This window comes from Argiope bruennichi, chromosome X1, assembly GCF_947563725.1.
Source record: "Argiope bruennichi chromosome X1, qqArgBrue1.1, whole genome shotgun sequence".
Classification (NCBI taxonomy): Eukaryota; Metazoa; Arthropoda; class Arachnida; order Araneae; family Araneidae; genus Argiope; species Argiope bruennichi.
The window spans coordinates 64,541,445-64,568,777 of record NC_079162.1 but is presented as its reverse complement, the minus strand read 5'-3'; the positions used below and the strand labels follow the sequence as shown (position 1 = coordinate 64,568,777).

Below are 27,333 nucleotides of genomic sequence, written 5' to 3'. Positions count from 1 at the left end.
CATTCTTTACTTTTCTGATAAACACCAGATATTCTCTATAGCATTACGCTTACTATAATAACATAATAGAAAACTATTGGATTATTATTGCTGCGAATTCATAAGGGAATTTCCTCAAGAAATGTACAGCGACTCCTGTTATTGTGGAAGCAAGTAATTCTGGATTAACACCATCTTATTTCCCTTTTTTTTTTTCTCATAAATAACGAATTCAAAAGGTACTCTTTCAATAATCTGTTCTTTGGGACACATGCAGAGAATTTGAAGTCTTTGATGCCGATTCTCGAGGCAAATAAGTTCTTTTTTTTTTTTTTTTTTTTCGAAAAATTTCAAAATTCAGAACAATTACGAAATAGATAAACTGCCATAAAACAGCATCCCGTAACGATTATTGTGGCAAACCTAGACCCCTAGTGAGTAGGATAGAAAACTTCCTCAGTCCTGGCAAAACTGGCCGATAACATGCTTTTGATTGGTTGAGTGAATAGGAGAAAAGGCCCATATCTTAACATTAGATTTTGAAAAGAGTCATACTAGAGCTTCAAGCTGTCGTACTAGAGCATCTTTACTTACATCGTTTCAGTATGCCAATTGGGCGTCTACTACTAATACAATTAGTTCCTCCAGGTTTTGGCGCACATGCGGAAAGAAGCTGTGAAAACTGTATTTAAACACTTGTTTCTGACTCGAATTATGAATTTCTAAACGAATATACTGAATCTTGAAATTTATTTTAACAATTCGCCCGCCTGTCAAAATATCTAAATTTTGTTACAGTGTTCCTTATTCCCATATTCTTATTTGAGATAAGATTTATAAACAAATCCAAATTATATTATTATCTACATTTTTCATTTGCAATTTTGTGTTTATATGTTTAGTGAATTAAACATTTATAGCAAGCAGCACAGTACGTTTTTTGGTTAGTTCACAAGTAACCCATTTATTATTATTATTTTCTTTGTAGCTTTTTAGTAATGCTATTGTGGTATGCAAGTGGATTGCAGAGCTCTGCAGGAGGATGTGTCGATTTTCGGTAGCGGTAAGCGATTCTTCACGTTTTTGTGGCATATTATTTGTATATATTATGAAGAATCGTTAATAATTTAACATTTCTTCATGCTTGGATCGCATTGAGTTAAGCAAATATCACTATATAACAAAATTTGATAGGATCAAATATTCCTTAATTTTTTTTTTTTAATTTGTTAATGCTCTAAATATAAATAATCAGTTGTGAAATCATTAGGCTCATATCAATCCTTTAGTGACTAGTCATCACAAAGTTCACCAGAAATATTGTTCATATTTACACTTTGGAGATACAAATGCTAACCGAATGTTTAATCGTAATCTTTGCTTGTTTAAAATTTTTCAGAAAGTTCTTTTGGAGTTTAAAAAATAATTTTTTTTTTTTTTTGACAGTTAGATGCAAAAAGCTAATATATTTATTTAATCTAATCATTATATTGTTGTCGAGCTTTGCTTGTAGTAAAACTTGCGGTTTTGTACTGTCAATACATATATAAATATGTTCTGGGTTTTTTGTCTGTTTTGACCATGGTTTATAATGATATGAACTGCTTATTTTGAAAATAGATATATATTTTGTGGAACCAGAAAATGTAAGTTTATAATCCAATAGTGTTTACAGTGTTGATTAAAAAAATAAGAGTTCCATTATAACTAAATAGAACTTGTTTCACTTTCAAAATTAAAGAATTATTGCAATCATTAATTTAATTAGGAAATAATATTTCAGTAGCATCAGCCATTATTTAAGAATAAAAACAAAATACTATTCAAATTTTTATAAATATTTATTCATTTGATAAAAAGGGAAACAAAACCAAGAATATTCTAGTAGAAAATATAACATAACAATTCAGTTTTATTAAGAATTTCAAGGAAATTATGTATTTTAGTTTATACTTAGGTATAATCAATTTCAATTTCATTCAAGATTTAACATTTTAAAAAATTCATGATGAATGGGAGGTATATGGTATTAAATCCATTATATCCTTGTATTTTTCAGATGTAATAAATCTCCTTTTTTTTTTTTTACATAAAAGATAATTTTATATTTCTGAAATTACTTGGAATTATTTACCTTCCTTGAAGTGTTGACAAATCGATTATTTTTAAATTGAAAATCTCGTTCTATCGAAGTTTTGTTGAACATTTTGTATGTTGCATCCCTTGTAAATCTGATCCAGCATATAGTTAATCAATTCACGGTTTCTCCATTGGTATTTTTCTTTCTTTTTAAAACTGCTTTTTCCAGAGGTTGGGTTGAAAATAAATTTCAATGTTTAATTTCATATACTAAAAATTTATTATGTTTCGACAATTTTGTATTATTTTGTAGTAATCCTGGGAAATATGCAAGGAACTGGTTTCTGGATTGAATAGTTACTGGATAGTCCCACTCCAAAATCACGATTGTTTGGTAGAAATGAATGCCCTAGCATTAAAAATTTGTGATCAATTATATTTATTTCGTTGTCACTGGACAGAATAATCGGTGATGGAAGTAAACATTATGATCGACACACAAAATTAAAATATACTTTTTATTATTTATAAAATACTGTACAACCATCTATTTTCAATATCAAAAATAGATCAATAGAAACATTCTAGATTTCAGACATGATGTCAAACGGCCATATTTCCTTCACCATAGAGCAACCGGAGCTAAATTTTGCCGTAATATAGTCGGTCAAATATAATTTCAATCTAAGATGGAACTTGCACTACTTTCAAAATAAACAGCTCATATATGATACAATTCTTGAGCAGATATTTGTATGTTGAGGATAGTAAATATATAAACAAAAGTTGTCCTTTATTTTTATATATATTTTTTTGTTTGAAAATTTTTTATATTAGAAATTTTATTGGATATCTATTTCGCTTGCTTGCTGATGACCACAGATATCTTAATGGCAAATATGTATTAAGAAATTTTCATACTCTTTTTTTAAAATTAAAGTAAAAACTTCTTGCAAATGTTTTACTTTCATGTTGGATAATTACAGATTATCAGTAATCAATAACAAAATTTGCTTTCAGAGCATGCAAAGGATGCTTGATTTCAATACTCCATCAGAAGGAGATTCTGGAATATTCGCTACTTCTAACAATCATCGATATCTTCTCAACTAATCGCTTATTGTGAGAACTTTATAAATTACTTATCCCTTCTAATTTTCTATTTCTATACTCAACCCCATTTATGGAAACTAAGCAGTGACACTTGTCATGGATTTGCTTTTCCTCATTAGTATAAAACAGGTTTGATTTTTTGTTCAGTTGACAAAAGTTTCTTTGTCTAAAGGCAGTTATATATTCTAAAAGGCAGTTATATATTCAGTACAAATTATTCTATTGTAAATTAGTGATATACAGATTTAAAATTAAAGTTATTATTGTGGAAATAAAGAAACTATTATGTATATTAGCGTGTAATAAAAATATGGGTTGTAGTGATAGAAAATATTAAATACCTAATTATACAGAATATTTTTATATATTATGTAATACACTTTTGGTGTATTTTGTTTCATCAGAAAACTATTTAGAATATATTTTAAAATCATTGCATCTTATATTTATTGATAATGGAAATATATATAAATAAATTAGATAAACTATTTATGATATATGGTCTTTTCATGGTCTTTTTTTAAAAATTAAAGTAAAAACTTCTTGCAAAACTTTTACTTTCATGTTGAATAATGATAGATTATCAGTATTCAAGAACAAAATTTGCTTTCAAAGCCTGCAAAAGATGCTTGATTTCAATACTCCTTCAGAAGGAGCATTCTGGAATATTTGTTACTTCTAACAATCATCGATATCTTCTGAACTAATTGCTAACTGTGAGAACTTTATAAATTTTTTTTCCTTTCTAATTTTCTTTTTTTTATACTTAACCACATTTATGGAAACTAATCATTGACACTTATCATGGACTTGTTTTTCTTCATTAGTACACAACAAGTTTTTATTTTTTCCAGTTAACAAAACTTTTTTTAAATTTTTTTTCTTCTTTTTTCTGGAACAAAAATATATGATAAAGGCAGTTACATACACAGTACGAATTGTTCTATTGTTAAAATATTTATGTACAGAGTTAAAATCAAAGTAAAAAGTAAGTATCAAAGTAAGTGTGAAAATAAAGAAACTATTATGTATATTACAGTTTTATAAAAATACAATTTGTTGTGATAGAAAATATTAAATGTCAATGTGTTTCATTTTAATGATATATATGTCTCTACCCGTAGTACCGATATATATGTACCCGTCTCTAGAATTTAGCCAATGATAATTATTTAAAAATGCTACTAGAATAATATTCCAAAATTAAAATACAAAACAATATTTGAATTTAATTTTAATAAACTTGATAAAATGTCTTTTTATAATTAAATGAAAGCACAAAATTTAATAATTTTCAAAAATCTGCATAGAATCTCAACCGTGAATCTCCAAAATTATGTGGCCCTGCGGCAATTACCTATTTCATAATTCTGCTCTATATGTGAGTGTTATGATATTTAATGCACTTGCCTGTCTTCACTGACAATACATTGTTTTATTATTTTAATGCCTTGCTTGTGGCTATTCCCTAATGAGGAATGTGAGGGAACATTGTTTTCAAAATTCCATAAATTTTATGACAATAAATTTAAAGAATTCAGAAAATAGAAGAAATTTTCATGAAATAGAAATTTTTTTAATTTTTTGATGATTAAATTTAAAAATTTTTTAATTGTTTTTATTAAATTTGCTCAAAGTATTTTTCCTATGATTACCATTTGATTTTGATTGATATAATTTTTTAATAAGTGGAAGGCAAAATAACTATAGAAAATGATAAATAAACTATACAAAATCTTTTGGATGCCTAAATTCTTTTCATTAAATTCATTATTCAAATTAGCATCAATATTTTACTTTCTAAATCTTTACAAGATGTACATTTTTGTAACTCTTTATATTTGCTTGTGTGTAGTGATGGCTTTAAAAATTTGCTTACTTTTCACCAAAAAAAGTGGCAAATCAAAATATTAATAAATTGGTAAAATCATCCTATTTGATTAATAAGCTAGCATTTTATTGAAATCATGTCCGGTTTGGCGGATAGACATAAATTTAATGTTTTTAGTTCCATTGAGCAAGTGTGTAATGGTATGCTGAAGAATAGCGAAAGCTTTAATCATGAGAACTAAAAACTGCAAGATATAAAAATGGGAGCATCTTTTTTTGACAACAAGTTGCCATTATTTTTTGTTTATTTATAGAATAATACATCATTTTATTCATTTAAGCATTTTAAAAGCCAACTAAAAATAATTTATAATTTGAGTTTTTTTTTTCTTTTTTCATTGTAACAATGTTTACAAAATAATTATCATTTACATGTAATATCTGTAATTTTCTGAAGTTCCAAAATAACGAATCCAAATATCATAACTATGTACACATCTAGAAAAAAATCTGAGGTTAAAGTATAAAAACATTATAGGAAAATAAATTAAAATGGTACATAATGTGGGACAGCAGAAGCTGAAATTATAGAGAAATTAGTGAATTCTATGTCTGTACAATTCAATATGCCTGAAGATGTCCAATAATATTTTATAAAGTTTTAAATTGCAAAAACTTTGCAATATATACTGATTTGTAGCAATTTCTTTTAAATATTGATGTGAATTTTATTTTGATGGTTTTTAATAATGGATTTTCTGATGAAAGTTTTACTATCCGATGAAAATAATCTGAATTTTTTTAAAGGTAGAATAAATATATTGTGAAAAAAAATTATTGTAAAAATGCAAAATTTTAGTAATCGAGTATTATTTCAATAAAATTTTAAGGTGCCTATGTATTTTGGCAGTCATTCTATATTAGTTAGGTACTTATGTTAAAAAAAATTGGATATTTATTAAATTATGCTAGGTGTTCATTATGTAAAAAAATTAGAGAATTAATCATTAACAGAATGTTAGATTTTTTAAAATTAAAACACAAAGTTTTCAAGTATTCCTTTTTCTCTTAATATTTATTCTGTTTGTAATCTATCATTTTTCTATATATACTTATTGAAATTATCAATGCAAAAATTGAAAATAAATTTTGTCATCATGTATAACTAATTAGTATTTTCTCTGGTTTCGTCTGGTCAAGGATTCTCTATATTAGTTGTATATCATATTTGATATCAGAGATATTGGAAAAAAGTATGATGAATTTTTTTTAGATTTTTATGAAACTTTTAAATAAAATAATAGATAACATAATCAATAACTATATTTTTCTAGTTCCTGTATAAATTCCATAAAAGTTTTAAATAAAATAATAGATAACATAATCAGTAACTATATTTTTCTAGTTCCTGTATGAATTCCATAAAACTATTATTTTAGCATCATCATTTAATGAAAGTTATTAATAAAAACAGAAATACGTTTAGTCTAAAAAAAGATGAAAGAACTCAGAAAAGTTTCTTATATACTATCATCTAGCTATTTCAAATAAACTGTTCTTTTCAGTTAAAAATACAGAATTCAGTAGAAGTAAAAAGCTATTAATATTAATTGAGTTATACAGCCTGTTGTACATATTACTGTAATCATAGTTTATATTTAGGGATTGCAATACCGGTATTTTAAGCCATTTGTACAATTTTGTAATACCGGTATTCACAAGTTTAAATACCAGTTTTTCAGTATTTACTAGAAATTTTTAAAATTGTCTCCGCTGTATGTTCAGGTATCGCGACCATAGCAATATAGTACACGTTTTTGTTTTTATGTCTCCCTAATGGGCAAAATTAATTAGCTAATTAATTGCTTAAATCTAAATTAGCAAAACATGGATTATCCTTGAAAGAAAATATTGTATCCATAACGACTGATGGAGCAACAATTATGAAAAAAGTTGGAAAGTTGATTGGTGCAAATCAGCAATTGTGCTATGCACATGGAATTCAATTAGGAGTAATAGATCTATTATACCAAAAATATAAAGGACAGAAGAATTCAAATACTGTGGATATAGAAACTTCGTATACCAACTTTGAAAAGAGTGAGAGTGATATTGACAATGAAGATAATGACAATGTAATTGTTGAAGAAGATATTGCTAATGAGGATGAAATATTAACCTATCAAGAATTGCTTCCTATAATTTATAAAGTTTGAAAAATTGTTAAAATATTTAAACGTTCCCCTATAAAAAGGATATATTACTAAAATATATACTAACTGAAAATAAAACAGAATATATGTTAATATTAGATTCTAAAACATGTTGGAACAGTTTACTCCTAATGATGGAACGATTTTTGAAACTGAGAAATCCAATCCAAAAAGCAATAATCCACTTAAACCTGTAAATTAATTTTCCAGATAGTGAGTTTGACTTAATATCCAGAACTATATCAGCTCTACTTCCAATAAAACTGACTATAAAGGTATTATGTCGGAGAGATTTTAATTTATTAACAGCTAATGCAACAAATTTCATGTTGCAGTCACTGAAAGAACAGCACACATCACTATCTGAAGAATTATATATTACATTAAAAAAATTGCACAGATGAAAGGCATACCGAAATAGAAAATGTCTTATGGTATTTACATAATTCTAATGATTTTAAAAATGAAAAGAAGAAAAGAAAATAACCAATTCAAATCTGATTAAGTTAGAGTAAAGTTTCATAAAAAATTTTTCCCACAAACCTATCCACATTCAGAATTCGGATCAATTATCAAAGATTATGTTGTCACTACTGTCTATAGTGAAAAGGAATTGTCTCTTGAACATAATTAGAATTAGCGATAAATAAAAAAATTTCAACGAACCAAAATACTATACAGAAATCAGCTATATCCAAAACCATCTGACGAGAAATCGATTTATTTGAAGATGAGGGATTTAGAGATAAATACACGGAAAAAGTATATCAGGCATTGCCAACAGTACCACCAACTAGCGTAGATGCCGAAAGGGCGTTTTCGAGAGCTGGTAATTTTTACACAAAATTACTTTTCAGGTTTAATGACAGTACAATTGATGCATTATGTTCTTTTAGATCACTTTTCAAAAATTTGCAATAGTACAACAAACTGAATAGTGATATTTACACTTTTTTTGCGATTTAAATAAATAAGATGTTTCTTTACTTTTTTGTGATTATATACTATTATAATTCATAAGTTACAAATTATTTTTTGTGATATTTACACTCTGTAACAAAACTGACAAATAAAAAAAAAAAGAAACACATGTGTTTTCTTTCTTTTTCCAAAATTTCTAATACCGGTATCCCGGTATTAAGATTTAAAAAATACAGGTATTGAAATTTTGGTCCGGTATTGCAATCCCTATTTATATTGTTACTTCATTTATATGAGTAATTTTTCATATTAATTTTTTACTTGTTAAAATGTGAAGAATTTCCTTTAAATATAGCTGATATAATTCTTTACATTTTTAGAATAATATAAGTAAGAGATGTTTTATTCAGTTCCATATTTGCTAAATAAAATGTACTTTATTTCCTATTTTAAGGTATGATCTATGTTAGTTTAATGGAACTTTATATTCTATTTTTATACCAAACATTTATATGATTTTCAATGAATGATTGCCTTAACATTTTGTTTTAAACTTTTTTCTTCGTGTGTATTTGTATGTATGTTGCTTGCAATTATTGGTTAAAGGAAGAGATGAATATAAATATATTTCTGATAAGGTAAAAGGAAATATATACTTCCCTGTCTTTGCACGACTGGACTTTTAACAATGCTGTTAATTAAAATAAAAATATGAGCCAATTACACTTAAAACTAACTTATGTAGAAAAAGCCTGACATATTGGAACTGGTTGCATTGAAAATCAAGCACATTATTTTTCATTAATAATATTTGTAAATAGGACATATTATTTTTTGACAAAATGTAATATATATACAATATTTTTATGTAGTAAATGTTTTATTTACACTTATATGATATTAATATTTTCTTCTTTGACTATCTATTCCTTTGACACTGTCCATTTCAAATTATTTGAATTTTTAAATCAGAAAATACTTTTATGATGACAGTAGATTTTTGATTCTTATTTGCATGATATAAAATTTAAAAAGCTCAAGACTAATTTTTCTAATATGGCAAATGAACATAAGGTTAAAAAAAAGATTGTTTCATTACATTCCTTACACTGAAGAAGCAGTTTATCATATCAGATAACAAGTTGTCATGTTTTTTGCTAACAGTATTTATGTTTAAACATTAATAATTAGTATGGTGTAAATATTACTGTAATATTTATAGCTATTTGAGTTTTTAAATCTATTTTTTTTTTTCTCCTTATATAACATTTATGCATATGTATTTTTTCCTTATGTAACATTTTTATATTTTTTAGAGACCTTCTGATTTTTTTTCTTTCTTCATGCATAATAAAGCACACTCATATCTTTATTTTTGTAGATGATGACTAACCAGATCTTGAACTTGGAATTCCTATGGCTACTCAATAGAGAAGATTCTTTAGAAGTGAATACGATTATTGATGCTAGATCAGGGGAAAATTCTCTGAAACCTTCTGGACCTTTGTTAAAATTAAAAAGAGATCTATCTGAATATTGTGGATTTCCAGTTTTTATAAAAGATTGTAAGAAAAGGGTTGAATTTGCTGAATCTAACAATCAAGAAAATGAGAAAAAAAGTAAAAGTGACTATTCATTGTTTCATCTAGAATGTCTTTTTCATGTCTTTTGTTCAATTGACTTGGAAAAGAACCCAGAAGTTGATTTTAGACGATTTGTAAGTCTGTTTTATTCTACTAAATATGGCCATCTTGAGTCAGAAGTATACTTGAGATCTACTTCTGTTCCTTTTACTATTGAAGATAATCTTTTAACTGATGCTAATACTATTGATGCTATAAAATTTTCACTTGGTAATTTTGTAGGACTAAATAAGTTTTGTGAACGTTTTGACAGTAAGGTTTCTGTTGAAAAAGATAAATATAAAATAACTCAAGTTAAGCTTTTATTATTACATGATTATAAGAAACTCATTTTGTATTTTTTAGTGGGCAAAGATTGTCCCATTAAAAGGCGTAATAAAACCACACATAATTGGTATAAATTTGAACTGCAATATTCATCTATTTATTCCATTATAATTTCGAAAAGTGATGATTTAACGTTATATTTCCGATTGTTGCTGCCACCATTAATGTATTCTATGATCCATGATAGTGAAGAGGAAGATTGTATACCTTTTTATGAAATTGACTATACTACTTCTTGGTTCAGAGCTGTTGATCTCTATGATGGTCGTCCTCATCTGAAAAAAGAACTCACTATGAATACTGTTCTAAAACTTGATCTTAAGAGAGAAGATTATGATTTTTTATTTCAAATAATAGCATACTGCAAAAGCATTCAACTCTTTTTTGCTCCAGTCTCTGTTATTAAGAGCTCAATTCCTCCTGTAACATTAACATTTTTCCCGAATTCAAAATCTAATGCAAATGAAAAGAAGCAGAAAAAAGAAGATAAAGAAGCAGAAGAAAAGAGGAAAAAAGAAGAGTTTGAGTGTTTTTATGCTTTACAGTGCATCCTGACTCACAGTTTTGAAATAAATGATCAACTTGTCTTTAGGAAAGAAAGTGACCTTGCCAAATTATTTGTGCAAGAAAAAAGTAAAGAAAATCCTACTGCATTAAGTCGTGCACTCTATCAGATTTATGATTCTATTATTAAAAGAAATGTAGTAATGTTTATGGAATCTCTGAAATATTTGTATGATTGTTTTAAAAAAGAAGAACCTAAAACAGTTATTGATGATTTTTTTTCTAGGAATCAAAGCCATTTGCTTTTAATTAAACGAGCTATTCTTACACCAACTCATGTTGTTCTGTTACCACCTCAACCAACTTTAAAAAGTCGAGCTTTACGAGATTGTGAATTTGATTACTCTTTGAGACTATCAATTAAGGATGTGAATATAGACTTCATTCATTTTTCTGTCAAAGCTTTTGGTACTGATTCCATGGAACGTCAGCGTAATTTTTTCGATACTTATTACAGAAGTACTTTGCTTAAAGGATTCAGTATAGGTAAACGCAAATACAAATATGTTGGGAGTTCAACTAGTCAGTTGAAAGGTCATGGTTTGTGGTTTTATGCTCAAGATAGTAAAGGCAGGACATCTGAGGACTTAAGAAAACAGTTTGGGTCATTAGAGAAAATCCGCCTGGTGCCAAAGTATATGGCTCGTATGGGACAAACATTCTCCCAGTCTATGGGACATATTCGAGTCCCACAAGATTGGACTAATGTAAAAAATCCGGATGATGACATTGAAGGAGGTGTCATCACTGAATTTCTTACAATTTATGAACAAAAACAGAAAAAAAAGTTTCTCCAAGTAGAGCCAGATAATGAAGATGTTGAAGTAGAGGACAAAGTTGAGGAAAATCCAACTGAGAACGTTGACCGCTATAATTTTTCTGATGGCATTGGTAGAATATCACCTGAGCTTGCTGATGAGGTAAATGATTGTGAATATTTAAATTTTCTATAAATAAGAATACTTTCATAATTGTTATGAAAACATAACATCTTAATGGAATAATTTTTCATTAAGCAATTTAATTATGTGGAAAATATTTTATTTAACTGTAAAATCAAAGAGCTGCTTAAGCTATTCAATTTCAATCCTATATATAAAGAAAAATTACAATAACTGCATTACATTTTTTTTCTTTTTTCCATTACAATTATACAGGACCTTATACAATATTTTGTTCCCGTTTTAGATTTTCCAGTTAAGTGTTTAAGAGGTTAAACTGTGGGGTTCAAATATGATTTTGCATTATACAACAATACTAGATTTTAGATGTAATAATGTGCCAAAAATGTATGAAGAGTTTTTAGAAAAAGTAAAGAAAAATTTTTTAATAATTTTTGCATAATGTATGAATTTGCATGACTATACCAGATCCTTGATTGTCATTGGTAAATGGCATCAAGGCATGATTAGATTTTAAAAGATTCTTGACATGTTAACTATGGCTACTGCTGATAAATGCAACATTATCATTTGGGGAATGGTTTTGATTTATAGGATCTATGAATGCTCTTTTAGAAAAAATTTTCAAGGCAGGATAGGTTCTTTGATCATGCAAGCCAAATTTTGTTGATCCTTTAACTTTTATATTTGTGTTTACATCACCTAATACACCACTGTCCATATAGCATGTGAGTTGACAAGCATCATGGCTGAAAATACATGGGCCTTTGTTGTGCTGGAGCTATAATTTATGAGGGAATGACTGCTGGATATGATATCCATCTAAAGGTAAAGACAAAATTACCTGAAATATTTAGTAGTTTAGTCTGTCCAAACCAACATGCTTGGGTTCCAAATTTATTAAATGGTATCCTTCATACCAAGCCACCTTTTTACCAGAATTTATTTATGATTTAAAATATTCTGTTATAAATTTTTAAAAAAATAATTTCATTCAGTTATTCATGAATTTTTAATTTTCTGCTTGTTGAGGCAGAATCTCTTCCATTATTTATTTTAGGAAATGAAAACCTGCAAAGTGGACTCCTTTATTGTGTCAAGATTAAACTTTGAATTTAGTCTGAATTGGTTCACAAATAAAGCTAACAGATTATTAGTGAACTAATAGTTACAGAATAACCAGTTATTTATTATTTTAAAATTTTTTTGTTTTTAATTTTTTTGTTTTTATTTTTGAATTAGCTAAGAATAGCATATAGTATATATTTAAAAAAAATCAAAGTTTTCAATTACTTCTTTCAGGTGTACAAAGAGTTAGATGTACTTGATCAAAGACCATCAGCTATGCAAATCCGGTATGCAGGCTGCAAAGGTATGCTGGTTGTTGATCCTACACTTGAAGGGAAAGTTATTAAATTTCGCAAAAGTATGAAGAAATTTGATTCAGATAATGACTCTTTGGAAATTCTGAAATTTAGTGAGAAACGTAAGCATGTGTAGTTTCATTCTTTTTTTTTCTGTGGCTTTTCTTTATAATTGATACCTATCAAATTATTCTCTTTAATTTATTTGCATTGTCAAGTACTGTTATAGAAATATTAAAATATAGTGCCTAATTAGAAAAGCAAACTACTTTAACCCTTTAATATTTTTCATTAGAAGTGTAGATTTCAGTAAATTTCTTAAAAATATCAACATTAAAATAATTGTGAAGTAAAATTAACTTTCCCCTCTTATTTTAATCATATATTTCAAAATAAGTCAATTTTTGTATAAGCTGAGAGAGCTTTACACTCCCGAGATTCGGAACTATCCAGCTTTTATACTATCGAACCTAATTTTCTTTCATCATAATTAAATGAGGGAGGCAAGGCGTTTGCATCGGCAATATCGCCAAGGCATTAGAGGCAGGTGTCTGATGCGATCTTCATGTGTGTCGTGCGCAAACACAAGTTGCGAAGGAAAAGAGCAACATTTTGCTTATTGTTCATTGTGTAGCAGACCTCAGTTGCAGTCACTGCTTCTGATTATAACTGTACAGTATTCATAAATTCATATTCTACGTGATTTGACATAAATGGTGAGCTTAGTACTCATTAAGAAGCGAGAAAATATGTATTATAACAATGAGATCTGTCATAAAAACTTTGTCTTCTGGTATTCAAAACTTTGTCTATTGGTGGTCTAAGAATGAATTCAAAGAACTCTGACCTATCCGGCTGGTTTGTTATCAAGCCTACCCTTCCGCCACATTAGGCCAGATGCTCAGGAATGTACTATATTTCTTTTTTTAGAAAGCTCTTCAAAAAATGGTGTAAAGGTGTTAAAACATTTTATTTTTTTAATAGATATATATTAAAATATATTTAAACTTGGCAATTCCTTGCAATATTATCTCAAAAATAAAGAATACAAAAAATTAGAATGATGACACTTTGATTTGCAAATTTGCCTTATAGTTATTATAAGGCAGGTAAAAAAAATATTCAGAAGTTTGGGAATAAATAAGAGAAAGTAAATAAATATATAAAAGAATAGATGGAATGTAATGCTTTCTGTTTAATCATAAAAGTGAAATGCGACTGTCTTATAAATAGAATATTGTGCAGTAATAGGTTAAACTAATTAATAGTGAAATAAAATGTAGATGCTTTTTTACCTGAGAAGTGAAAATGCCTATTCAAAGTTTTCATTTCATTTGTTGTGGAATTATTGGAATAATGTTGATTTTGAATTGCTTATCATTTTATAGTAAGTGATTCACAAATGCCCAATTTGAAATTTCTAAGTTATGAAAAATCATTTGAGGGAACTATGTAGGTTTTTTTCAAAAATATATTATGTAATTTTTCTTTACTCTTGCTTGATCACAAAAAGATGCATGACTTCAGAAGGAATTTTTTAATGCAATTCAGTATTGTATATTCATAATAGGTTTTCTTTGAAAGGTAATTATTCTCATTTTGTTTTACTTTTATCTTTTTTTTTTTTTTTACATTTATAAAAATTTAACTGTTTCACTTGACAAAGATATATTTGTCAAGTCAAATTATTAAAAATTTTGGAATTGGATGGATGTTAAAAGTATTGTTTTATTAGAATTATAAAATTAGTGCCAAGTTCATTTTCAATGCATGTTTCATATATTTTTATCCACTAATGTTGATTTGCAGTGCAATCTGAAAATAATTTGAAAATCTTTTGGAAAAAATAGAATGCAATATTCGATATTAAAAGGTAGTTTTTTAAAAAAGAAATTCCAATTTAACAAAATAGCTGATTTGCCTGTACATCATATGTTCATCAAACTATTGTATTTTGAAACTTGTTAATGAAATTTAAATATCTAAATATGCTATAATTTGATATAAGAATTGATTGACATCCATTAGCTTGATAAATATTTTGTGGAATTTTAGTTGAATCAAAAACACAGTATGCTTCAAATATTATGTAATACAAAAATTCTTCTAATTATGTCATATAAAAATAAACAATTAAGTGGTTAATAGGAGGAACCTCTCATACTTGTAAAGGCATTTTAAAACCTGTTATCCATCCAATATTTTTTTTAAGTATTATATAATATGTAATTTTTAATTTTACATTAGAACCTTATTTACTGGGTTTCTGTAAATTATAGTCTTTGATAATCAAGTTAGTACAAGAAAATCAAACTGCATTTGTAATGAAATAATTGAATTTTTAATGAAAAGGTATCGCAGTTAGCTTTACTTTTGATTTTCACATAATGAAGGCTTGAAAAACTTTTCCCGGGCCAGCCACCCAAATAAATGTCATGTTTGTTAATATAAAATATAAAGTGCAAGTTTGCAAAGGAAATAAAAATATACACACACACAAACATAGTGTCATTCTTATGCAGTTGCTTACGAGTGTGAGCAAATTCCACTGTAAGTATGGTAAAATATCTCACCTTATTGAACAGAGGAAAATATTTTTTTGAGTAGACCCTTTAATAATCATTGTTGGAGATGTAAAAGAGCAGCAAAAATGAGTAATTTTTACTATTTCTCTCATGAAAATATTAAGAAAATGCATGTAATAAATTTCAAAATTAATAAGAATTTATGAAAATGTGTATATGTGTAATATTATAATTTCAATAAACAGTTTTGGAGACCCTGCCGAAAGAAAAGATTTGAAATTTTGTCTGTTACTTGAGTTTTCAACTATCCAAAATGATTATGACCTAGTCAGTGGTATATTTATTCTTAGGTGGTTATGACTGCCATACAGGTTGAAATAAAATAAATTTCTGTCTTCCTTATTTAGGTTTTGCAGAAACTTAATAAGGTTACTAAAAAATTGCATAAATTTTTTTTCTCCCTTTTATTGACAGGATCTTGTTTCCTGAATCGTCCCTTCATTACCATTTTAGAACAGTTAGGTATAAGCAAAGAAGTATTTCTTAAACTTCAGAAAGAGATGATTCAGAAACATATCTGCAGTATGTTCCATGAATATGAAGCGTATGAATTTCTCAATTGTCACTCTTTACTTCGTTTTGACTTTTTGGGCATGCGCAAGGCTGGAATTCATTTCACTGAAGATCCACTTTTTCGTTCCATGATTTACTCTTTGTTCCAAAAGCAGATAGGTATGTAATCCGTTTTACTTTTTTTGAATGTGTATATTGAGTGAATCAAAATGAATAGCCTGATTTCAATGCATTAATTCACAGTCAATAGTTGTCCATGAAATCCTATTAACCTTCATAACCACACTTACAAAAAAGAAATAAACTGCCCTTCTCTATATGATTGCATTTACCATGTAACATACATTCTGACATATATTCCATAATGATCCATCTATATGCCATCACTTTCATAGTAAAGAATAATGCATTTCCAGAATCTGTGCAGTATTTCTGGCATCATAGGAATGATGCTGGTTACACGACAGTTTTTAGCTATGTAGATTCATAAAGTATATTGTGTCACAGGATACCATTACCAGTAAACTCAAGAATGTATGTTTCGTGATAATTCATGCACAGTAAAGCTATTCTCCTTATTCGTTAGAAGTAGTAGGACTTTTTTACCTACTTTTGTTTCATATTTCAGTAATGGAGTTTTGAAATCCCATGATTATTTGAAAGATATGTTCTTCAAAATGCTGTGTGTTCAAATTTTAAATGTAAACTACAGCATTATTATTAATATGTATCATTATTGTAACATCAAATCTTTAATATTTTAGTCAGTCTCTCTGAAGAATGTCTCTATCAATACTATTAATATCAGCAGTAAATGAATTTTTAATTCTATAATGGTCATGGAGGCATTGTCTAATTAACATTGGTGTTTTGGTTGCTTAGCTCGCGGATAAAGAATTATTACCTCATCACCCTAAATTATATTTTGTATAGTTTCTTTTTATAGAAATTTGTAGATTAATTCTGAATATCTGTTATGTATTGCATATTGCATATTTTTTATGTTTGTGATCTGAAGATTTGAATATATTACTTCCTGAAAGATGTTTAGCGTAGTAAAATTTTGAAATTAGGCCATTCATTTTGATTTGCCCTAAATGTAAATGCAAAACATTTATTTTTAAAAATTGTTTCTCAAGTATAGCTAAGTTTTATCTTTCAGTACTTATGAGATGTTTGTTTCCCTTATATTTGATCTAAAGTATATTCAAAATCCACTGAATTCTTAGCAGTTGATATGATATAAATCTAGAATTTGCAGTAATTATATGGAAATGGTATCCCATATATTAAAATAGTCAATTAGAAAACATTTTTGAAAATATTAAATAATATTTATTTTCTAATTTTTGTAGGATTTCATTGTTTAAAATAATTAATCAGATTTAATATTACATAAGTGTATCAAACTGTTATCTTTAGAAGATCCCTTAGTTCCTCTTATGTTTTTTAACTTCTTGAGAAATTAATTTTGAAAAATGATACGATTTACTTTTTTATTTGATTATGTTTCTTCCCCCTTCTTATCAATTATAGTTTATTGAGATAAAAAGGAATTTACTTTCCTGAGTTTTTAAGCAACAGATTTAATTTAAATTTAAAGGAAGACTAAATATACTCATATAAGTTAATATTTCAAAGTAATAAGAAGTTAACTTTTCAAATCTGAATACTCTGGAAAGCAATCTACAGTGATAAACAATAGTTATAATCAGTTCCAGAATCATTAATATCCAGATCTAATAAAACTTGATCTTGAAAATATAAGAGTCTATATAATTGTGTTCACTTTTTGCACAGATTTGCATGCATATACATTATTATTCTTTTTATATAAAGAATATTTGTAACAAAAAAAGAAAATATATAATGAATAGAAAATGAAGCCTTATAAAAATATACGTGAATATATAATTTGATTTCTGTGAAATTACACTGCAAATTATTATTGTCTCATAATCTTTAAAGAAATTTTCCACGATTTCATTGTAAAAACAGATATATTAAATCTTTCTTTTTGGGAAATTTTTTTAAATTGCTTTGCTATTATCAGGTTTTTTTTTCCTTGCATTATTAGTAAAATTTCATTTGACAATCTCCTAGCATTTAAAATTTTTCAGTTGTTTATAAGAAAATATATAGGGATTGGTTTTAATTATGTCCTAATACTTAAATTCTAAATGGTTAGAAATAGACTTATAAATGTGGATGAAAAAAGTTATTTGGATAATGTAAAGCTTCATGTGATCCAAATCATGTTTATGTTATTTGATTCAATAAATATACTGCTGACAAAATTATAAGATCTAAATTTTTATGCATCATTGGTATACTGTAATGGAAAAAAAAAAAGTTTTGTTACTTATATTCAAGGAAATATCTTTGGTTAACATTTTAAACTCGCAAGCTCCACTCCTCTGTGAATAAAACTGACCGATTTATGATGCAAATGTCTTTATTTTAAACCAATCAGTAGTAACCTTTTAGAATTAGTGATTGCATGGTCTTCCTTATGGCAGTCATTGAAATAATCTAAAATAATGATATTCAAATGTTTCATTAAAATTTAATTTTTCTCTAAAAATAAATGATATAACCTAGAATTTTTATAAAAATTTAGGTTCCATCAATTTTTTCAGCAATATATTGCACATTGTTGACTTAAACAATTTAAAATATAATCCATAGCATCATTTATATATATATATATATATATATATATATATATATATATATATATATATTAATGGAAGTAGGTTCTGTCTAAAGGTTTAGAAATTAGGTACTAGACTATAATTAACCCCTATATATTGTTATGATTGATTGATCATGCTTTTAGGTTCATTTAAGTTATAATTTTACATTGTGTTGCATTTCTGCATGAATTTTCATAATAATTATTTAATAAAAATTTTTATTACATTTTTGATTAGTCATAAATGAGTTTTTAGCAATTAACTTATAACTAAGAAGTTACTGATTTTTAATTAAAAATCTACACTCAAACTAACTTTTTCTCTGCTATTTTTCCAGTGATTTAAATATGATTAAAAATTAAAAAAATCAGGGTATATTAAATTAATAATAATTTATTAAGATATAAATACAAATGTAAGTAATTATTTTTATATTTATTTAAAAGAAAAAGTTTATAATGCAACATTTTTTATTGATTTTGTTTTCTGGAATTATTTATTATAATTTTTTGTAATGTTGGACTTAGAAAAAAAATTTATTACACTGAAAAATAATTGAAGCATCATTTCTAAGATTTTATTATTATTATTGACAAGAAACTGCTCCTTATTATTGTATAAGCCGAATGGGATTAAATAGCGATCGGGCTAAAATGCAGGCTTTGAAGAAGTTCTTACTCTCATAAAATTTTTACTTCTTTTTTCTGAAAACTCAAATAATGCATTAGATTAGTGTTGAAATTACCTACTGCATCAAAGATTAAGGTATTAGGAACCAAGCTAATAAACTAAAAATGAAAGGAGTGCTATAATTTTGTTATGTTTATATATGAACTATCTCTTTTTATTACTATTGTAATTTTATTTTATTTTTTATTTTCTCTCATCTTGTTTTGCTTATACTCTGTTATTTTCATATTGAATTTAAGAGATAAAAATCATTTGATGAACTTTGAATTGGAAATATTAACAATCATGACATTAACTGAATTTTATTATTAAGGGAACTAGTAAGACTCTCCTTATTGGCAGTTATAAGTAGGAATGCTAATAAATACTGTTTTTTTCTTTTTACTTAAATTGTGGTTTTAGTATTATTCTTTTATATAATAAATTTTCTTCTGTTCTCTATATTTTTAATCTTTAATAATGCATTGATAAAATATCTTTTAGAAAATTTGTAGTTTAAATTATAAAATAAAGTCGTTTAAAATATCAAAATGCAAACATTTTAAAGTTAATTTTAAATAAAATTGTCAGATAATTGCTATTATTTACACTACATATTTTTAAAATTTAAATATGAAATTAACTAAATTTTTAAATTTTGTATGGGAAGAAAAGCAAAAAAATGTATTTTCGAAAAATAGTTTTATCCTCTTTACTGTATTTCTGGAGACATTCCATTCATAGAATAAACCATCTCCAAATTAATGCCAACTGCAATAAGAATGTTTCATTTCTTCTTTAATTATTTACTATAAAATTTGTTATTTTTGTTGTACACTTTTCTTTGATACTAAATTTCTCTTTTCTTTTTTTCAGAACTGCTTAAAAATAAGGCTAATATTGAAATTCCTGTTGACAAAGGTCGAAATATGTTTGGTGTAGTTGATGACACATTTACTTTGGAATATGGGCAGGTATTTGTGCAATACAGTGACTGGGAAACAAATAGACCTATTGTTGTTGAAGGTAAGTTGAAAGGTTCTTTAACAAATTCAAACATTGAATTTACAATTGTAAGGTTTTGGGCTGGGAAATAGATCAGTCTGTTGTTGTTGAAGGTAAGTTGAAAGTTCCTTTGACAAATTCAGATATTAAATCTACAATTATAAATTTTTTTGTCTGGGAAACAGATGAACTTATTATTGAAGGTAAGTAGGAATTTCTGTTTTAAATTCAGACATAGAATATGCAATTATGAAGTTTTTGACTGAGAAACAAATAAACCTATTATCGTTGAAGGTGAGCTGGAAATTCCTTTTACAAATTCGTGCATAGAATCTACAATTATAAAGTTTTTTTGTTTTTTTTCAACTTGTTTGAGAAATGTATGGACTGCCTACTTTAATTCCGATCTAACCATTAGAGATATGTACAAATCCAATTTTTTAAAAAATGCTTTAAATGATGAAATAAAGATTGATTAATGATATTTTATGTTGTTTGAGATATTTGAAAAAATTTTCACAATTTAAATTTTAAATTGCTCACCACTTCTATTAGTCATATTTAATGAAATATTTTTTACCACTTTAACATTTTAGAAAAAATGCTCTATCTTTAATAATTATGGTTAATTTTTGAAAAATTTTATTATTTTAATACTTTTTTCCAGTTAAATATATATTAGAAATTTAAATAAATCAAAACACATGTATTTTAGAAAGTTAGTAAAAATAAAAAAAATTAAAGTATTAAAGTATGTTTGCCTATTGATTAAATTAAAAATGTGTTGAATTTTGAAACTAAATAGGCTAGCTAATTATTAAAAGAATCTTGTGATATACACTATCTGAAATGTCTAAATCTGCTTCTTCATATATCCTGCAACTATTTGTAAATATGTGGGAAAGTCAAAAAGTAAAGGGACTTTTGAGAAAAAGTGCATTTATTTTAATGATAGAAAACTGAAACATGCATTATTTTCCTACATAACCACCCTAGACTTCAATGCATTTTTCCCAACATTTTATAAGTTTTTTTAATATCATTGAGGAAAAAAAGTTTTTCTGTTGTATCTGTAACCAATTTTTCAATACATCAATGACTTCTACATCGGTTGCGAATATTCTTTCCCTTAACGCTTCCTTTAGTAAACCAAACATATGAAAATCACTTGAAGCCAAATCTGGACTGTATGGTGGGTGTTCCAGCATTTTGAATCTCAATTCCTTTATTGTTTTGGCCTGTCTGTTGAGCAAAATATGGACTAGTGTTATTTTGCTGAATATACTGTCCAGTTACTGATATGTAAAGTATTGGCAATTTCGTCTACTTTGGTTCATCTGTTTTTCATCACAATACCTTCAATGACTTTCAAATTGTCCTGAATGGTTGACGTTGATGGCTTGTCTGATCTTTCGTTATCACATAAAGAAGTTCTTCCCTGTTTGAAGTGCTATCTACTCATAGATCTGGCTTCGTGATAAACAGCTGTCACCATACTGTGCTTGCATTTTATGAAAAATTTCCCCAGGGTTAACACCTTCTGCAATCAAAATACGAATCACTGCCCACATTTCTTCCTTGGTGCAGATCGACAATGAAGCTGCCATATTTAATGGTCTATTACACATGAACAACTAACATGGGAATAAGAATGACATGTAACATAGAAGTGTTGCCAACTACACCAATTCAGTGCTGAATACCAGCAGTGTTACCAAGCCTTGGAAAGAAAATTACAAAAGTCCCTTTACTTTTTGACTTATTCTCGTACATCATTTTCAATGAGTTAAATTTGCATTTCGTATTATCTAGTTGTACCAATAGGGTTAAGTAATACAATTGAGAAATAATGCTGAGTGTACGATAAATACTATAAATGTTGGTAAATGCATATTTATGCAGATTGGATGTTGTTGTTTAAAATGGGTTCAAAATTGCAAATAATTAAATAAATTTAGTGTGTGTGTTTGTTTGTCTTAAATTTTTTTCTAAACCCTTCTTTCATACACCATATACTTTAAGCACTTTTCTTCTTTACTCTGGTTTACCTACAGTTTTAAACTTTATATGTTATTTACATTGTTATATATACATAGCATAATTTTAACAGCTGTGTGGCCAAATAAATGGCACTTTTGAAATAAACTTCAATTTATTTTTATCATAGCAGGCATGATTTTCTATACAAGGGAAGCGATAAGGTGATGTATTCTTCTACATCACAATACAAGAGCAGTAGGAGAAAATTTTTTGTTTGGTGATTTTTATTAAGAGACTCTGATAAAGAACTTAGTGTCACTTGTTAACTTAGGAAAGGGAATCTTCGATATCTTTGAAAGGATAAGGTGTTATGGATTTTTATCCTTTCACTCATGGCATGAGAAAAAAAAAAGCATCAGCAGTTTTTTTTAGAGTGCCTGTTGGAAATAACTGGGATTTCAATCAGGAAATAAGAGAAAATTCTAGAATAAAGTAACATGGGCTAATAATTTAAGATAAAATTAGGAACAGGGTGCATAGCGTCATGAAAAGTGCTTAAATTTCAAAACCATTTTTAAGCACCTTAAAAGTTCTTAATTTTGAGAAAAGATCCTTAAAAAGTGCTTAATTTTCTCATGAAAAATGAAGAAAGTTTTTTATTTTGTCTTTTTCCCTCATAAGTTGATTATGATAATTCGAAATTGTGATCTTAAAGGCTTGTTTACCGGATGTACCATAAAAGAAAACAGAAAGGAAGAATTCGAAGAAGGAATCCAGGAGTTCCAGTAAATATTAAGACAATGCTTAATGATTCCTTTTCTTTTCTTTTTTTTTTTTCAACAATTTACATTGCCATTTATTAAAATACTAGAATAGTTATCCGGAAAGGACAGTAAGAGATACGTACTGTGTTATATTTTATGCGATTTGAAAAACATATGAACTTCAATTTTTCATGTTTTAGATGTTGATGAATTTTTTTTAAAGTTAAGCCTGGTAAGTAAGTATTTAAACTTTAATGTTTTGTTAAAGAAGAAAATGTAAATTGGTCCGATTAATGTAAAATAAGAAAACTGAGAGATAAATTTAGTGCATTGAAAAGTATATTGAACATAAGAGAAGCTGCTCTAAAAACGCTTATATATTCTATCATCATTCTCATTAATATGTTGTTTAGGAGCAATCATTTGAATGACGTGTTACAGGTATTCACTACATTGAATTACATTGCAATTGAATTACATTGCACTACATTGAATTGTAATTAATTGCGGTATGTAATTACAGTAGTCAATCGTGTAAAATCTAGTATAAAATTTTAACTTGAAGTCATAAGTTTTCAGTGATCCTGATATCTTTCGTGGTTTTTTTTTAATGTCCCCATCCATTTGAAAATTTTTATTTGTTGGGCCAATCTCGTCAAATTTTAGTTTTGAACAAAGAAAAAAAGAAGCTGGATCTGGTACTTAAAAATTTAAAATAAAAGAAAATTCTTCGAGATATTATTATTTTTCAGGGCTTAAATTCTATCATTTTATAACGATTTTTTCTTTCTTTTTATAATTCTTATAGGATTTTTATTAATGACGCCTCTCTTAATATATAAAGGTTTGTCCTCAGTGACGCGCAGCATTGAAGTTAGGAGCATTAAATTCAGGAAGTTATTTTGGTGGCATTAGAGGCACACTAAGAAGGGATTTCTCAAACTTTTAATTCGAAGTTTAATTTAGTGTTTCGAAGTTAATATAGTGTTTTAACGTATTTTCATTATAGCATGAAAGCACATTATCTCACAAAAATAATTTTAATGTCGTTTTAGAAGTTGCAAAAATAGCATTTCAATTATAAAAGCTTTATTCGAATGAATGAATTTTTTCTTTAGTTTTAACAATTTTTGAGAAATTAGTTTTGGTCACAGTTTATACATATACGTAGTTTATAGAAAGTATAGTAATTGCAAAAAAATATATATATATATATATGAACTTGAGATTTTGACAAATCTCCACGTTTTAGACCTCCCTGAGCTCGAAAAACACATTTTTGGAAAATGTATGCCTGTGACAAAAATATCTTTAAAAAAAAAAAAAAAAAGCAAGACAATTGAAATTTGATATGCAGTCTTTGCACCAAATTTGCAGATTTCTATGAGATGATGCAGATGAGATTTTGTGACTACAAATGCAATTTTGTGTCAAGTCTTTGTTCCAAACATGAGAAAAATGTATCCAAAACAGAAATTCGATATTTGGATACCATTAGCTCATGGCACAATAGATTCAGTAATAAAGTTAAATTCATGCCAAAAGTTAATATTTCGTAACTATTGTATGGCAATGCCATGTAAGGCGTTCTCTGGCATGACAAGTTTATTAGAGAGTTTGCGAGAAAGTTTTAGTAGACCATTCCTGCTGCTTATTATAATGAAAAACAAAATAATATCATTGCTTTGTTGAATCACTTTATTCTGTGGGTGTTAAAATTGAGATAAAAGGAAGAAAAACACTTTCTTTGCTTTTATTTAAACTTGGAAAATTTTAAGGAAATTCATTGAATAAAATTCTTTATTTATGAGTTTTGTTAAATTTTAAAGCGTTGCAATATGTTGTCTCGCGCCGCCTTAAATATATATATATTTATATATTAAATGCTCTACTTGCATTATTACTTTCTCGTATACAAAATATAAAGAAATATTCGAGATTTTGACTAATCTTTCATGTTTCAAACCTCCTTGAATTCTAAAAACGCATTTTCGGAAATCTCTCTCTCCCTCTCTCTGTGAGAAAGATAACACAAAAACACTTTCAGTTAGAATCATGAAATTTGGTATACGACCTTTAAACCAAATTTGCAGATTCTTATCAAATATAAAGCAACATCCATTTAAAGGATGACTGTTTATCTATCTGGCTGTTCGAATGATAACTACAAAACAAAGAGAGCTAGATAGATAAAATTCGGTATACATATTTAACATCTATAATATAGACATCTGTCAAAGTTTGAGCCAAATCATTAAGAGGTTCATCGTCTGTACTTTCAGAAACATGAAAACGCAATAACTCAAAAATGCATTGCCTTAAATATCAAGTTACATAAATTTTTGTTTTAATCAATTAAAAAGAATGCGTCCAAAACCAAATTTGCTTTTCGGGTACTTTCCACCGCATGTCAGGGATTAATCACCAAAACACTTGCCAAGGATCACACCACAGAATCGGTTAAAATGTTTTATTCATGCCAGAGGTTAATATTTCGCAACTTTTGTACGGAATCATATGCAAGACATTTTCTGGCATTATGTAAAAAAGTGTTTAGAAGACATTCCCGATGATTTATTTTCGTTCTGTTTCTAACTGCAGAGCTTTTTTTTTTTTTTATAAGTTAAAATGCAGGTGTTTTCATTAAATGTTGGGGACATTAAAGGTTCAAGGAAGATTTTTATTAAACTTTAGAAGTAAGAGGCAGTTTGACAATTTCTATTTAGTCAGATCATTTGGGAATGCTGCTGTTATTATTTATTAAAATTATTTTTAAAAAACTCATTTAGAACATGGCATTGTTCTATTATCAATTTCATTACTGTTTTGCCAGTTGTACGTTGATAGCCATAGGAATATTTTAGTTCTTAGTTTTATAAGATCGCAAAGAAAATTATTAAACAGAATGAGTTAGAGCAGGAAGAAATTTGCTGTTTCCAACCCAGTCATGTTGAATCTTATTTGTTGTTGCCTGCATAAAAATCAAATACAAAATTTTGAATCATGCTATACTTCTACATCGATACCAGCATTTTCAGAAATATTTTATCTATCTGAAAGAATTGGTAACTTATTAATTTTAATAAATATTGAAAAAGATTACAGATCTTTATTATTAATCTTATAAAAGTTGAATCAATTTTTTTTGTTATTGATAGTTTTTTTCATTTTTATGTTTTTGTCAAAATTAAAAAAGCATAATTTTACAATGAAAGGTGTTGTGCAAATACAGAAATAGATATTAAAATGTGATTAATAAGCATTTTTCAAATCAATTTTCATTGAAAACTATGTAATGTATTATTATAAAGTAGAAAAAAAATCCTATGCTTAAAAAATATGCTGTTTACATATGAGTATTTCTATTTTTTTTTTTTTTTTTTTTGGCTAAGGTACTTAAAAATACTTAATTATTGCAGCAGTTTTACACTATGCACCCTGTAGGAAAATTAAGAGACATCATTACATATGTATTGTTGTTATATTATTTTTTTCTCCTTCGAGTGTATACCATTTTATCTTTCTCTCTCTATATATATAGTGTTCTCATACACAAAAATTTCCTTGTTTGAGAAATGTTCCCTGTGCTATACAAAGCGATTAAAAACAGTTCTGCATGGTATAAAAAGACCACCAAGTTATGTTATTCCGAAATGTTGAGGAACTAATTAATATATGATTATTTTGAGCAAAAAAAAAAAAAAAAAATTATTCTATGTAAAATTAGTGCACATAATATTGACCTTCAGTTTTATTTACTGAAATATGTTTCCCAAAAATGTAATATTTTAAAGATTGTTTTATATTTTTACAGTTTGATTTACAAACTTCTCACAATTGTACGTCCAAAAAATCAGAACAATTTTACAGGATTCTTGCAAATTAAATGAAAACAAATCTGCAATTAAATAGTACATCATACAATTTTTATACCAATTTTAACAATAAATAATTAGCTTTATTTGATTGATTGTATTGAATTGTTATTGAAGCAGTACACTTTTTTATTAATTATGATGAAAAGTATTTTGAATAATATTTGATTTCTTTATTAAAATATTCTTTTTACCAACATTCCATTCTTACAGTTTAATTATTTCTTTACATTGTTTCGCTTGATATATGTCTTCTGATGAATTTCAGTTATAAAGAAGCTGTAGTATTAACAACTGTAATCCATTTTTGT

At 26.9% G+C, this 27,333-nt stretch overlaps 1 protein-coding gene across 2 annotated transcripts in view; it reads left to right on the top strand.

The window, feature by feature from the left end:
- The first annotated feature begins 731 nt into the window (after nt 1–731).
- LOC129959075 (uncharacterized) overlaps nt 732–27,333 on the top strand; it is a 34,007-nt gene continuing 7,405 nt past the window's right edge. The window contains exons 1-6 of one of the 2 annotated variants that reach the window (XM_056071873.1): nt 732–1,042; nt 3,079–3,180; nt 9,517–11,589; nt 12,874–13,057; nt 15,935–16,192; nt 20,275–20,424. In XM_056071873.1, coding sequence (XP_055927848.1) covers nt 9,517–11,589; nt 12,874–13,057; nt 15,935–16,192; nt 20,275–20,424 — 2,665 coding nt within the window. In that variant the 5' untranslated portion in view covers nt 732–1,042; nt 3,079–3,180. The remainder of the gene's footprint in view (nt 1,043–3,078; nt 3,181–9,516; nt 11,590–12,873; nt 13,058–15,934; nt 16,193–20,274; nt 20,425–27,333) is intronic. The other variant, XM_056071872.1, reaches the window with a different exon arrangement.